At 35.4% G+C, this 16,684-nt stretch overlaps 1 protein-coding gene across 2 annotated transcripts; it reads left to right on the top strand.

Moving 5' to 3' along the window:
• Positions 1–1,949: 1,949 nt before the first annotated feature.
• Positions 1,950–16,198, top strand: LOC123756436 (Thioredoxin reductase 1). 2 transcript variants are annotated; one of them, XM_045739602.2, is made up of 13 exons: positions 2,550–2,877; positions 3,212–3,253; positions 4,244–4,304; positions 6,818–6,993; positions 7,448–7,645; positions 7,972–8,151; positions 8,573–8,806; positions 8,986–9,102; positions 9,481–9,635; positions 12,649–12,778; positions 13,073–13,303; positions 14,432–14,566; positions 15,469–16,198. In XM_045739602.2, the coding sequence occupies exons 1-13, from the start codon at positions 2,584–2,586 to the stop codon at positions 15,529–15,531; spliced, it is 2,016 nt and encodes a 671-aa protein (XP_045595558.2). In that variant the 5' UTR covers positions 2,550–2,583; the 3' UTR covers positions 15,532–16,198. The 2 variants fall into 2 exon arrangements, with proteins under 2 accessions (XP_045595557.2, XP_045595558.2); XM_045739601.2 differs by lacking the exon at positions 3,212–3,253 and having other exon boundaries at positions 1,950–2,919.
• Positions 16,199–16,684: the final 486 nt, after the last annotated feature.

Here is a 16,684-nt window from a genome sequence, read left to right as displayed (position 1 = left end):
TATTGTTTGTGATGTGTGTCTATGTATGTATTTTTTTTTTTTTTTTTTTTTTTTGAGATATATACAAGAGTTGTTACATTCTTGTAGAGCCACTAGTACGCGTAGCGTTTCGGGCAAGTCCTTAATCCTATGGTCCCTGGAATACGATTCCCTGCCGCGAAGAATCGTTTTTTCATCCAAGTACACATTTTACTGTTGCGTTAAACAGAGGCTACAGTTGAGGAATTGCGCCCAGTAAATCCTCCCCGGCCAGGATACGAACCCATGACATAGCGCTCGCGGAACGCCAGGCGAGTGTCTTACCACTACACCACGGAGACTGTTACCACGAATGTACTGAACGGGGTGAGAATAGCTTCAGCTACCTCATCCCTTTGTGTGTATTTTACATCAATAAACTTATTTCAATTTCAATTTCAATTTTATATGAGATATTACACAGTGTAGATCAAGAACTAGCCATATAGGTTCAAGTATTTTCCCATCTCACAGGAAGGTTAGTCATACGTGGCATTATGGGAGATAATACCTGCTGGCATGTATGACTAATCATCAGTGATGCAAGGATACCTTCCAGGGGATTCCAACGTCAAGGAAGTGCATTCATGGTGACTGGCACACATTAACCAGATTAAATTCGGTATGGTTTAAGGAACTATAACTGATAAAAATTAATCACCTTCAAGGCGTATAGTAATTAGTAAGGCTATATTTAATCTTTATGTCTATCTATCTATGTATATATATACACACACATATAACTGTAATATATCATGCTACATTATTTGATTTTAAATCATTTAGGTCTCGGTGTTGTATTATCAAAACCGTTTTCTTTAACGCAAGTGTTTGTAAGCGTCACCAGCGGGCACTAAGGTAGAACATATTCAAATAATAAAATAAGCCGTTTAAACTTATTTAGTTACCGGTTTGTTATCTTTTCCACGTGATTCGTAATGAATTCATTGTTAATACTAAAAAATGATTCCGTAAACTACATGTTAAGTTATCAGGTTGGATTACCGTTACCTGTGGCAGGTGTCTAAAGATGACGCTGTTACCTGTGGCAGGTGGCTACAGGTGACGTCGTTACCTGTGGCAGGTGTCTAAAGATGACGCTGTTACCTGTGGCAGGTGGCTACAGGTGACGCCGTTACCAGTGGCAGGTGGCTACAGGTGACGGATCTCCCAATCTTGAGCACTCCAGGTGCAAAACTGATCTCTCACACTACATCACCGAGTACCCAGTTAGTAGACTTTTCAGACCCATTGGCATGAGATACCTGGAGCTTTGCAATTACTTTATTACCTCACGTGTTCTTGAGGATATCCTCATAATGCACTCAAAGTCTGTCAGTACAGACTACTCATCACATGCCTCTGTATGACTAACCATCCTGTGTGATAAGGGATATTTAGCATCACGTAGCCATAGATTTTTGACATACTGTAGTTCATATAGTCTAATGTAGCTGTACAAATGTACCTAAATGTGTTAATCCAAAAATTATATTAACAAACATGCGTAAAAATCCATTAGTGGTCGACATATCAACTGAGTTTCAAGATGACCAGATAAGATAAGTGACTGACGAAAGTGTTTTTTAAGTACTTTAAGAGTAGGTGCGACCTACATACACTTTGTATGATAACTATCCCGCTTGTATGATAACCATCCTGCTTGTATGATAAGTATGATAACCATCCTGCTTGTATGATAAGTATGATAACCATCCTGCTTGTATGATAAGTATGATAACCATCCTATTTGTATGATAACCATCTTGCTTGTATGATAACCATCCTGTTTGTATAATAACCATCCTGTGTGTACGATAACCGTGGCGCGTCCTGTCACGAGGTCCCGCGCTGCAGTTTGCATGTATTCACTATTATATATATTTTTAACTCATTTATTCGAATACAAAATAAGGGATTTCTTTTAGGCTGTTGTGTGTGGTGTGTAGGTGGGTGTGAGAGGTGAGGGAGAGGTGTGAGAGGTGAGGGAGAGGCGTGAGAGGTGAGGGAGAGGTGTGAGAGGTGAGGGAGAGGGGTGAGTTTTTTTTAATTATTATTATTTTCTACCACAGACGTGGCCAAAGAATTACAATGCTAACCAGCATATATACGTTTTCTTCTGTCCTCCATGGACAGGGTTAGAGATCTGTTAAATATATAGTTCAGGGATTTATTGAACAATCAACCGCTGAAGGTGAGGGAGAGGGGTGAAAGGTGTTTTATTATTATTATTATTATTTTCTACCACAGACGTGGCCAGAGAATTACAATGCTAACCAGCATATATACATATTCTTCTGCTCTTCATGGACAGGGTTAGAGATCTGTTAAATATACAGTTCGGATTTATTGAACAATGAACACAGCCCCGCTCCTGTGCCAGGTAAGTCCACTACGGGCTCACCATAGCCCGTGCTACTTTAGAACTTTTGTTCTAAGTAGCTGAATCTAAAACAACAAATGAAGAATGAAGCAGTGAAGGTGAGGGAGAGAGGTGAGGGAGTGAGAGGTGAGGTAAGAGGTAGTAGAGGGGGAGGAAGGTAGTGTAGGGAGGGAGGAGCAGGCATGAGCAGGTTGGTGGTGGCGGCCGCGACGCTACGTAGAGCAGTGTTCCAGCCACGCTGCTTCCTCTCCCACGCCTGCCACACTCTCCAGCCCTCACACTGCACCAGCAGGAGCCTCACCTCGTGCACCTGGAGTTGTGTCCCCGCTTGTAGGAGCGAAGGGAGAACCGTGGGGGCGTGTGGGAGTGTGTTCCCGGTGGGTGGCGCCAGGTCCCTGCTGGTGATGGCGCCCGTCCTCTCCTCCTCTGACCTGCCGGCGGCGCTCCTCGTCGACAACTATGTCAAGGAGAACAAGGTCATGATCTTCAGCAAGTCCTATTGCCCCTTCTGTCATAAGGTCAGTCTCATACAGCTACTCTTTCATATAACTAAGTGTAAAGATATCTTCTTGGTCTGGTCGGCGTGGGTTATATAGGTCAGGCATTCCTATAGCATCAATAATGCTATAACAGCTATAATGCTATCTTCAGCAAGTCCTATTGCCCCTTCTGTCATAAGGTAAGACTTGTACAGCTACTCTTTTGTATAACTAAATGCAAAGGTATCTTGTTAGTCTAGTCGGCGTGGGTTTTATATAGGTCAAGCATTCCTATAGCGTCAATAATGCTATAATGGCTATTGTATTTGAGGTCATGGTCTTCAGCAAGTCCTATTGTCCCTTCTGTCATAAGGTCAGTCTTATATAGTTACTCTCTCATATAACTTAAGTGTAAAGATATCTCGTTGGTCTGGTCGGCGTGGGGTTTTATAGGTCAGGCATTCCTATAGCATCAATAATGCTATAACAGCTATTGTATTTGGCTATGGTTATTTTTGTGTGTGTAAGGCTATTGGGGAGATACATTGTTCCATAAGTGTTAGTTTAGCAGGACTATGGTTGTAAGAATGGGAATTGTAATGTGAGAAAGTCATTACTTAGGAATGTTGCCTCGTTGTGGGGATGACCTTGAAGAATTGAATCACATTAGTGTATTATTTTTGTTTGGATTTGGTGAGATTAACCACTATATTGAGCAAGGAAGGTATTTTATATATACAGTTCTCTACTGTACTTTACAAAGTACCATTTAGAGGTGCAGTTTTATACCCTAAGTTGTGTGCAAAATGCATGTATATGAGGTATGGTCAAACTGTATACAGTATATTAGGTTACGTTGGCTCTAAAATGCATTGGTGAACTGTCTATAACCTGCATCTAAGTAAATGGATGCAGGCTATAGAAGGTTAGGCTATAAGTTAAGTCGGTTAATCTTCGGCAATCCAGAAAATCTATCGAAACTGATGCTGATCTTTGCTCATGGGTACAAGATACTTTATACCCTAGATGGTTGAATCAGACTCTGGCATTTTGACCAAGCTAATTTTTTTTTAGCTTGTATGGGGTGCATAATAAATGAACTAAACTAACTAAATCTGCACAAAATGGGTTTATATTTTGCCTAGTCCTAATTGACCTTGGTAACTGCTGTTTATTTTTTATATAGCCTTTTTATATTTATTTTTTATATATATTTTTTTTTTATAGCCCAGGGCATAATGGATGATCCATTCTATTAACTGTGACTAATGTTCTTGTTTATCTTGGTTTAACCTCTATTTGCTGTAACTTTCCAACCAGTTACAGTATTTTAGTACACTAAATCAACTTTTGCATTTTTCAGGTGAAGGATCTCTTTAACCAGATAAATGTGACTTACACAGCACTGGAGCTTGATCAAATAGGTGAGTTGAAAGGTATTATTTTTTTTATCTTGCCTAGTACAGAAGCCAGTTACTGGAACCACTTAAGTTATTCGCTACCATATTTTCTGTGAGCATCTCCTCGGTAACTCCTCGAGCATAAGCACTTTGTAGCCAAGCTTTGGGAAAATCACACCTGGCCTACCGGGAGCCAGTACTGTACCTGAATCTAGCTCTGAGGTAAACCGAAGGATCGGATCTACTCAAAGCCATAAACAAAAATGCAAGAAAGGTAGTGTGCAGCAAAGAGTGATTGAAAGAAATTGATAACCCAGAGGTACAAAATACATACCATTATTGCCACAAGGAAACTCCCCAACTTAAACATGAGGTGACCTGGTAGCCTAGGTCACCTGGGGTTCTGGCCACCCACACATCTTTCTTACTCAGTTGGGCACACAACTATTTGGATAGTTTCCTAGTGTCAACAGTAGTTCATCTTGTTTAAAAAAAAATTTTGGGGGGGGGGGCTTAACTTTTCTTGTGGGTGTTTTCTTCGTTTTGTTAAAATTCCAACCTTTAGGCTCGCCTCTCCTTATAGAGAGTCAGATGTTTGCCTCGGCTCCAAGTTGGTTAGGATGGGACTTGGCGGCCTGGTACAATATCCTAAAATTTGACTACAGTATTTTGTATTTGTGCTGGAATAGTACCAATAGCTCATAGTGGGGGGGGGGGGCCTATTAGTAGCTCATGGAGCTATTGATAGGCCCCCTCCAGTAAAGGGCTTTTCATTATTCAACACTTGATTTGTTTCCCTGTGCACTATCTACCAATAGTTTTACATCCAGGCCCTCAGTTTCTGCTGGGTTCAATTACAGAAGCAAACAGAGTGAAGGTATATGTCACATGTATTCCATCCTCCCCAGGCATTTCTATCCAAATCATCATTGAACAAATTCCTGTTATCAGTCACACATCCTAAATATTTAAACTTGATCGCCATTGATATATACTGTATTTCACTTCATTTCCTTCTCTCTCTCTCTCTCTCCACCACCATAACTACTATTGTCTACATTTCAGTTAATTAAGACCCCTCTCGGACAGAATTTTCACTAGTCTGAATATTTGTAAATCTATTATATTGTGCTAGACAAACTATCATCTGAATATATAAAATTGTACATGCTTTAATTACACATTAGGTATTAGGCTTATACCTATACAGTACTTTATTGTTCTTTCCATCTCTCTCTTTCTCTCTTCCCCCCCCCCTTTTCTCATTAGTAATCAGTTGTGTAAGTTTCTAGTTTATAAAATAAAATTGGTAATTGTAATAAGGTTTGTGGCCATGCATAATAAGACTATGTTGAACTATTTGTTTATTTAAATGAACTCGGGATGTGTGTGTGAAGTCACGCTCTGGAAAAAACTAGGCTGAACTTCCAGGAAATTCTTCTGTATAAAACACTGGGATTTCCACTCTGCTGAACCGTCGACACCGAATTTTGTTTTATTTTATGGCATGTTATTTGTGATCTTGATACATTCTTACTGTAAGTGAGCAAGTAATTTTAAGTGTGAGAAACGTACAATCTTTTATTGGTCATTACAACTGATTAATTGCATCTTAGGTTTAGCTTGTACTTTGTACTGAATATATGTTCATAGACAATGAAGCATTAATTCAAAATAGGGTATCTTTAAATGCCAGGAATTAGGATAGAAAAATAAGATAGGACAGTTCAGTACATGAAAATGTGAAGGTGTGGTAGATGTGGCAGCCATGGACGGCACAAACACTTAATATATTCCAAGTCGTGTAGGTTGGCTAAAAAATAGTATTGTATGCTATTTGAACAGTAGTTGTCCAACTAGACTGGGCTTCTCATGCCATGTGTCTTTAATAACTATAAATATTTTGCTTTACATGGTCCAATAATACTATTCTTTAGAGTTCATTTCAAAATATTTGTATAGAAAATTTGAATTATTATGAAGGCATCATTGAATGACATTTATTGTCATTCAGTGATGGGAAGGGGAGTAGGTATTTATCAGTTTCTAAGTCTTTGTTAAATACTGTATCTCCATTAGATATTTGCCTGAAACGCTATGCGTGCTAGTGGCTGTACACGATTGTAAAAACTCTTTGTATCTATAAATAAAAAAATATATAAATTTCAGTAGTACAGAAATTGATTACCTAGTAGTTTCTTAGAAAAGTTTCTACTAATAAAATTGCAATGTTCTGACATTATTTACGGTAACTTGAGACAGGATGTAGGTAGCATCCAAAAATTTAGTTTTTAATACACTTGCACATATATTTTGTCTTCCTTCACCTTCATTTAAGCACTAAGGCATTGTAGTAAATTTCTCCAATTTGGACATTTTTACATTATAGTGGACTTCTACTTTACAGCATTTAACTATAAGATTTTGATGGTTAATAATCTTGCCGTTTTCATTTTGGTCGTGTGTATGTGAGAGCCTTTTTTTTTTTGTTTTCTTTTAGTCTTTCAGCACTGAAAATACTGTCCTTCTCTCTGTAGATAACGGTGCGGAGATCCAAGATGCACTAGCAGAAAAGTCTGGCCAGAGTACTGTACCCAATGTGTTCATTAATGGGCAACACGTTGGAGGTGCAGACAAGACCTTCGAGGCTCATGCAAATGGCACATTATTACCTTTAATTAATAAATCTGACCATGAATTTGATTACGACTTGGTAAGAGTTATTCTTTGTGTTGCACACAATTAAGTACATTTCCTAGAATTGCAGTTCAGTTGCAATGAAAGACTTAATTTGAGTAGCCACTTTGTGTATACAAATCAGATCAATATTTGTCAACAATTTAATACGCTACTGTATGTACATTAGGTTAACAAAGATAATGTATAAATTCTTGAAAATGTCATTCTCCATTACAGTAAGAATACATAAAATTACTTTATTGTAGTATTGTATTTATGTAGTATTTTAAGTAAAAGTTAAGTTATATATAATGGTTTTGGTTTTTCAGTAATTTGTTTATAAATTGCTATTTATTTGTGGTACTTAAAAATAGAAATTAATTTTGTTTCTGAGGTTTGTTCAGTATTTTCTTAAGTAAAAGTAATAAAATATTTATTTATACAGTACTAGTACATGTATTTCTTGCAATATGTATCTTTTCCAACAGATAGTTATTGGTGGTGGCTCCGGTGGCTTGGCGGCTTCCAAGAGGGCGGCTGATCTGGGTGCCAAAGTGGCAGTGTGTGACTTTGTCACTCCAACCCCAAAGGGCACAACATGGGGCCTTGGTGGTACATGCGTCAATGTTGGGTGCATCCCCAAAAAGTTAATGCATCAAGCAGCAATTTTTGGACACGATTTGCAGGTTTGTTATTAACTATAGCACATGTTTGTGGCAGAGTGCTTTAAGTCCAAGTAATAAAATATTATGGATGTTATTGTCAAGATGTAGGTAGTATTGTTTGTTGATTCTTGAATTGCCTGTACATCTGTTAGCTTGATTCTCCTTGGTATTAAACATTTTGACAATAAGTTAATAATGTTTGTATTTTCTTAAATGGGAGAAAGTTGCATATCCTTTGGTACTCTGTTATTGTAATGTAATAGCAATTGCAGTTGCTTGTTTTTTTAATTAAAAGTTAATGAAATGTCTGTCATTTCAATTTATTTGCTACTTGTGCCAACCTCCAGGATTCTCGAGACTTCGGATGGGACACCCCAGAGACAGTTGCTCATGACTGGAACAAGATGGTGGAAGGGGTTCAAAACCACATAGGATCTTTAAATTGGGGCTACCGTGTAGCTCTTAGAGATAAGAAGGTCAATTATCTCAATGCTTATGCCAAATTCACGGACTCCCATACCATACAGGTACTGTGTATAAATTCCCTTGTAATTTTTTCCCCTTCTTTGTAAGGTTGATGGGGAACTTTGTGTTTATATAAAAAAAAAAAAATTGAAAGATAACTGTTGACCAGACTTGCCTGACTTGGTCTTGGAGTGCACTAAGTGTTCCATGAGGTCCGTTACAGTTGAGCTTCGGCTCTTTGGTCCCACTTCTTGACTGTCAATCAACTGGTTTAGGTTACATTCATTATTGTTACTGTCAATAAGAGCTTGGGTTGCATCCGAAAATTTGGTTTTTAATACTTAAACATAATTTGGGTCTTTCCTTCACCTTCATTTTATATTTTAATAAAATGTTTTGATATATTTGGTGTGCACAATTCTTCAGTCTTCACTTACTGCACTATTTTTTGTTTCTTTAGACAATTGTAATTTAAATTTCCAGACAGTAGACCGTCGTGGTAAAGAAAAAATTATCACAGCTGACAAGTTTCTACTGGCCATGGGAGGTCGTCCACGCTATCCCGACATTCCTGGTGCCAGGGAGTACTGCATCACCTCCGATGACATTTTCTCGCTCCCTCACCCTCCTGGCAAAACTCTGCTGGTTGGAGCATCATACATTGCTCTCGAGTGTGCTGGCTTCCTGGAGGGGCTCGGCTACGACACCACAGTAATGGTAAATGGCTCGGCATATCTTTAATTTCAAGTAAAATTAGTTCTTGATGTGAATCCAACCAAGAGCAGCTGGAAAATTTATGAAAAATGGATCTCCATTATTATGTATAATTGGATTCAAAGTCATTATCTAAGGTTGGTATATATAGGGTAAGTAATATTTTTTGCGATTCATTACAGGTGAGGTCGATTCTGCTGCGTGGATTTGACCAGCAAATGGCAGAATATATAGGAGCTTACATGTTGAAAAATGGTGTAACATTTATTCGGGGTGCCGTGCCGACTAGAGTAGAACAGGCAAGTGATATTATTTACTACTGTTTTCTGTTATGTATTCCTGAGGTAAGAGTAAGTGATGAAATATGTGTAGGAACATAAGAAAACAAAAAATGTCAAGTTAAACTTGAAGTTAGGGATATTTAGTTGTAAGACTTGTACTCTTCAGGCAAGTAACATTAGAATTGGAAATTAGTAATTTGGGGAGAGCAGGAGCAGGTTACTGGTGTAATTTTGTGACTTGTGTAAATTTGTTAAATTATTAAGATATAAATCATTTCTTAATTAAGACACTGCAGCGGAGGAAAGTTTTATCCTTTTATATTTATGATAGTGCTTTTTTTAGCCATTAATTTTCCTGAAGTATATTTGATGTATAAAGTACGTGTAATGAAACAGATTGAGGAAGGTACACCAGGACTGCTGAAAGTGACGGCAGTGACCAATGAAGGAGATGAAATAGTGGAAGAGTATAACACAGTGGTGTTTGCTGTCGGCAGAGACCCCTGCACCTCTAATATTGGCTTGGAAGACATTAATGTTGAGCTGGCCAAGTATGTTAATTTCTTGTCTTTTACTTATGTCTTAAGTGATACCAAATGTTTTAGTAAAGTAAAACTAAAAAAAAAAAAAAAAAAAAAAAAATGATCGCTTGAAAGATTGCATGCAAAAGATACCCAGTGTGCATTAGTGACTTGCTGAGGATAAGGCAATATTTCTGATACTGTTAACCTCCGAGGACAACTTTTCAAATGTATTTGATAAATAAATGGCAGATAAAATATACAGTAATGTCTAAGCACATAATTTTCTAACAAATTCCAGTTTTGGTAAAGTGCAAAACAAAGGCTGCGAGGTTCTGTACTTGCCCTATTACTCTAACGTGTCACTAATCTATACACTATCTATCTATATATAATATAATAAATATATATAAATATGTGTGTGTGTGTCTTTTTATCTGTGTTTGTGATTGGTGACCAGAAACTTAGGGCTAGCCTTCCAAGACTTTGCAGGGTGACAAGTGGTTGTTGGAGGGATGGTCATGGTGGTCGAGGTTGACCACCTCCCCCAATGCCTCCACCTTCCTCCCTTTGTATGAAATGGAAAGTTACACCACATTCCAATCTCTCCAAATACCAGACTCCATCCTCACTAAGATTCATCCAGCATATTGTTTTCTATATAATTAAATGTTTGTCGCGAGTAGTTTATTGATGACTAATAAAGGTGGTTGAAGTGATGGGAATGTGTAGTGAAAGTGATAAGAGGCCATCCTCCAGTAACTATAGTACTTACAGCAATTATTTATTGATTCATACAGAAAATGGACTGTTGAACCCCCTAAAAAGTTCACATTTTGTATTGGTAAATTAGTCCAAATGGCATTCTATAAAAATGGAAACGTTACTAAAGAATCCTAGACAAATGTCTAAGCAATACTAGGACTAATATGTTATCTTAGGCCTAATATAGCACGTGTGCTTTACTAGACCTATGTGTTTTATTTTATTTTCGTGTCCTCTACAAAATTAATAGAACAAAACGTGTGATCATTGGCTATAACAGTACATTTTTATACATTAAACAAAAAGTTGCTATAAGTACTATCATTTTAGGAAGATGGGTGGCAGTTTGTGAATTGTAACATTTCATAGTGTACTTTGTAATGTTATGTTGGGGACCATAATGTATAAACTGAGAAATACAGTACTAGGTCGGAGGACAGGTTGGATGCAAGACAGTGTGTAGTGAAGGTGGGCTCTTTCTCTAACAACAGTGGGTACTGTACCCTTTTAATTTTATAATACTGTATTATTTGTTAAAAATACTGACCATCTGCAAAGTGTTAGGAGGAATGAATATATTTTGAATATAGTGTATTTTAACTGAGGATTGACATTTTACTTTTGACTGGTATTTGAAATTGTGATACTAATAATGTCCTGGTAGTAGTCAGGTTCACTCTCTACTCGCATTTGGGAATCCCGGGTTCGAATCCCAAGTAGGACAAAAATGATTGGGCTTGTTTTCCTATCACCTAATGCCTCTTCACCTGGCAGTAAACGAGTACCCAGGAGTTACTCGGCTTGTTGTGGGGTTGCATCCTGGGGAGGGGCAGTAATTTGACCAGAGGGAGGGGGGTGGGGCTCAATACGTATAAGCCTAACGTACATACGTGTAATTACCTAAATGTAGTTACAGGATGAGAGCTATGCTCGTGGTGTCCCGTCTCCCCAGTACTGTTATATAACGTGTGTGTGTGTGTGTGTGTGTACAGTACATGTATGTATGTGTGTGTATATATATATGTATATATATATATATATATATATATATATATATATATAATATACATATATATATATACATATATATATATACATATATATATACATATATATATATATACATATATATATATATATACATATATATATATACATATATACATATGTATATATATATATGTATATATATATATATGTATGTATATATATGTATGTATATATATGTATGTATATATATGTATGTATATATATGTATGTATATATATGTATGTATATATATGTATGTATATATATGTATGTATATATATGTATGTATATATATGTATGTATATATATGTATGTATATATATGTATGTATATATATGTATGTATATATATGTATGTATATATATGTATGTATATATATGTATATATATATATATATGTATATATATATATATGTATGTATATATATATGTATATATATGTATATATATATATATGTATGTATATATATATGTATGTATATATATATGTATGTATATATATATGTATGTATATATATATGTATGTATATATATATGTATGTATATATATATGTATGTATATATATATGTATGTATATATATATGTATGTATATATATATGTATGTATATATATATGTATGTATATATATATGTATGTATATATATATGTATGTATATATATATGTATGTATATATATATGTATGTATATATATATGTATGTATATATATATGTATGTATATATATATGTATGTATATATATATGTATGTATATATATATGTATGTATATATATATGTATGTATATATATATGTATGTATATATATATGTATGTATATATATATGTATGTATATATATATGTATGTATATATATATGTATGTATATATATATGTATGTATATATATATGTATGTATATATATATGTATGTATATATATATGTATGTATATATATATGTATGTATATATGTATGTATGTATATATGTATGTATATATATATGTATGTATATATATGTATGTATATATATATGTATGTATATATATATGTATGTATATATATATGTATGTATATATATATGTATGTATATATATATGTATGTATATATATATGTATGTATATATATATGTATGTATATATATATATATATATATATATATACATACATACACACCGGTTGCCTGTCCCCTGACATAATAAATTATTATAAAAAATTAATAAGCAGAATTTTTATTGTTAATATGTTTAAGAATTCATTTATTTGAATTTCAGGAATGGCAAGGTGATAGTAAATAATGAAGAGCAGTCGTCTGTTCCTCACATCTATGCTGTGGGTGACATTATGGAAGGAGGGCAGGAGCTGACTCCTGTGGCCATCCAGGCTGGCAGACTTCTGGCTCAGGTGAACCTTTCTACCACTTGCTTCATTAAGCTTCCCACTATACTCTTTGCTTGCGTGACAATCATTCACTCAAATATACTTCAGCACTTCTCGGACTCGAGGCAGTCTTTAGCACTCCACACACTTCCATTAGCATTTTGTATATTAAAACTTGAATAAATTTTGCCCACTTTACAAAATTTAAATACTTTTGTGAAATATAACTAGAATAAATACATAATTCTCGTTGCTCGAAAAGATTAAAGAATTTTGTTATTGTAAACCGAGGTCATAATGCATTTTTTTTATCTTCAGCGCCTGTATGGTAATGGAAAATTACTAACTGATTACGTAAATGTACCTACGACCGTGTTTACTCCACTGGAGTACGGTTGTTGTGGCCTCTCTGAAGATGCTGCCATTGACACCTACGGTGAGGATGACATTGAAGTGTACCATTCCTACTACCAACCCTTGGAGCATACGGTTCCTCACCGCCCAGAAAATGACTGCTATGCAAAACTTGTCTGTCTCAAGAGTGAAAATGTAAGTATTGAGTATTGATGCACTAAGAAACTGGATATAGACTTTTGAGTTCAGTCTTTGATATTTATTACAAAAGTAAAATAAAGCAATAAAGGTTTGGTTTTACAAATTAAAAAGCAAGGGTAGAGAAACAATTGTAGCTCAAAAATGTCACAGTAGCTTAATCTTAACGTGTTGTGAATTTTTAATTCAAAATTAATGCAGCTAAATTGTGAATTAAGTAACAATAAATAATGTACATATTTGGTTTGCATGTACAACACTTGTTTATCTTAAATTAGTGCATAAAGAAATAAAATGATTGGGGATGTATTAATGAGACACATACACACGTGTGTATGGTTGGCTGGTTGTGCTTGCAGGGGTTGAGCTTTGGCTCTTTGGTCCCGCCTCTCAACTGTGTATATGTGTATTATATGTATATATTCTTCATGTATACATGGTTTCTAAGTATCCACTAGTATGTGTATTGGACTGAAACAAAAATTCTGAAAGTTTTCTTGTTTCAGCACATTATGAAGGAGTACATACAGAAGACAATGGTTTGGGATTATATACCCCACTACACCCGAGTAGATAACAAATCCATAAACCAAAATATTGATTAAATTTAATCAATTATTCTTGCATAATTGCAAGAATACGCCCCGCCCCCCCCCCCCCCCCCTTCCCATCCCAAATGATTATCATGACCCCTTCCAAGTGTGCTATATAGTTATAATGGCCTGGCGCTTTCTCCTCATAGTTCCTTTTTTTTGCATTCACTGAAGGAGCTCAATTTTCTGAAGCCCACTAAACTGAATATTTGGGCTATTCGGACATGGGGAGCTACAGATTTCAATCTATAGCTCCCCGTGTCAATGACGGGTACACTTGAATTCGTTATTGATGCCTTCATAGTTTTTTAAAGCCTTTCAAAATTACTATTCTATATCCATGCTTTTGGGAAACAATCTATAATGCCTCACGAGAGTTTAGTTTTCTGATTAAGCATTATTTACACTTTCATAAAGTATTAGTGACAGATGAGAGTTCACTTGCTTCACTACATCTTTTCTTTGTATAGAGAGCACTAAGATTTAAACAAATATATGTAATGTATGGTCCTTTTGGCAATGATATCCACAGGAGCGGGTTATAGGATTCCATGTGCTTGGACCTAATGCTGGCGAGATTACACAAGGCTTCAGTCTTGCCATCAAGCTTAAAGCCACTAAATCGGACTTCGACAACCTAATTGGCATCCATCCAACCTGTGCTGAGGTAATCTTAGTCAAAGTACAGGGTATAGTTTTGTAAATTACATATTACAGTATTTGATGATACAGTATTGTTGAGGCACTAATCCACCCTAACACCACACTTCTTTTAAGTCATGCTTGCTCATAACTAGGATGTAGGGCTACCAGAGAACATTTAATTTCATAGGCAGGCATTTGCTGTTTATACAATGTCCTGAAAGATTCACTGTACTGTACTTGTTATATACCCGGTACTCATTATAGTACTTGTATTCCTGTTCTTGCTACTCTCTTTACTGTACTCATCTTCTCAAATTAGCTTTATTGGTTTCCATTACACAATATAATACTGCTCGACCACATCTGGTATTGAAAATCATGAACTCTTTCGTGGGTTCTCTGAAACCTGACTACCTTTATCCCTTCCCTCTAGCACATTTATTCATAGGAATAAAATATTATAATGTATGAAATTGCATTAAATGGGCATATAATAACATTACAGTATAACATTTTCTTACTAAAAATTGTGTGTAATTCTGCAAACTTAATCAGTACTTGTAAAAAGTTAACTTAGTAGTTTAAATTATTTTCATGAGGTATTTGCACTAGGTAAAGAATTTGTGATCATCGCACATTGGCAACCAATGGGGGTCCTGCTTTGAATCTTTGCTGCCATGTTCACAGGTTTAAGGAATTATTTTTTTGACATGAATGTGAAGTAAATGGCTTGGTTGTCAAGATCATAGTGATTTTAAAGATGTACTATTTTTATATTAAATATTTTTGAATATAGGAAGAAATTCCTGATTGTGATTCATATAGGATGAGTTATTGCATGTCAAGGGACAGGAAATGTATCCATTGTGTTATTGGGAAATGGAACAAGAAAATAGCAATTAATAATTTTTTGTTTTTCCTCAGATCTTCACAACATTGAATATAACGAAGAGGTCGGGTAAGGACGTGAATGCTGCGGGTTGCTGAGGTTAAACTTAGCTGCTTTTTAGCTCAAACTGACCAAGGGCAGAGCACACGTTAAAGCAAGATCTAATATATTGATCACGATTACCTTGTAGTTAGATCACAACTTTTGCATTGTCCAGGGTTGAAATGGAAACCTTATTTATTCAGTAATTCCTTTTTAACATTATTAATTATATTAATCTCAACACTGGTTTCATAGTGCACAACTATTTCATCACTGCAGACATTTCATGGGATTTGTCCTACACAAGGCTGGTATTTGTGTGGCCTTTCTGCCCTTGGTCATTAACATAAAAGCAGCAAGTTTCTAATCCTCTGAGTCAAAGACTGTTGCAGAGATTTGACACGTGGAGGTGTCGTGTAGGTATGTCAACATTTTGAACATCTCGACTCTCTAACGTGTCAACTCTGCTATGTTATGAAGGTAGATTTTCAAAACCCAAGTTTTGGGCGAGGTCTACTGGAAGCATGTCTTTGGTGTGGAGGGACACTGGGTCTCGCTTCTTCCCTTATTTGAAGGAGTTTGATTAAAAAATGACAGATGTAATCTATAATTCTTTCCATTATATTATGGAGTGGTACTCGTATTTTTATACAGCATTGTTAATTCCACTAAAATGTTTATGGGTTTGTATTGTGAAATTTAATAAAATTACACCCCAATCTATTTGGCTGTATATTATATAAAAGTGTCACACTTTATATTGACAATTGAGAATGTGGTAAATAATGCTAAAAATTATTCTTTGAATATTACTGAAGATGACAAATGAATAATTTTATTTATTTTTATTTATTTATGTATATATATATATATATATATATAATATTATATATATATATATATATATATATATATATAATATATATATATATAATATGAAACATTGTCACTGTATGCTGATGAAGAGAAAGAAAGCAAGCAAGATATGATTAAATAGGAATCTAGTGAAAAGTATTGATCTTGATTGAATGTAGCAATTGGTTCCCGACTGTGCTAGCAGCAAGCTGGGATCATCTGTTAAGTTGTCTTGACTTTAAGTGTGGTGACTTGATTGAGTTTCAGGTTATGTTCCCAAACCTAGTACTGTAAGTCTCTACTGCATGTCACTTTGTGTCCCAAGTACATGTTCCTCTAGCTCTTGAGGCCCGT

The sequence above is a fragment of the Procambarus clarkii genome, chromosome 25 (genome assembly GCF_040958095.1).
Source record: "Procambarus clarkii isolate CNS0578487 chromosome 25, FALCON_Pclarkii_2.0, whole genome shotgun sequence".
NCBI classification, from domain to species: domain Eukaryota; kingdom Metazoa; phylum Arthropoda; class Malacostraca; order Decapoda; family Cambaridae; genus Procambarus; species Procambarus clarkii.
Note: the sequence above shows the minus strand (reverse complement) of the source record. Positions and strands in the feature narration are given on the sequence as shown.

Coding starts and splice junctions, on each gene's coding strand:
- LOC123756436 (XM_045739601.2), top strand. CDS start 2,584: ATGAGCAGGTTGGTGGTGGCGGCCGCGACGCTACGTAGAGCAGTGTTC. Junction 8,152..8,572: donor CGGACTCCCATACCATACAG/GTACTGTGTATA, acceptor TTAAATTTCCAG/ACAGTAGACCGTCGTGGTAA. Junction 14,567..15,468: donor TCCATCCAACCTGTGCTGAG/GTAATCTTAGTC, acceptor GTTTTTCCTCAG/ATCTTCACAACATTGAATAT.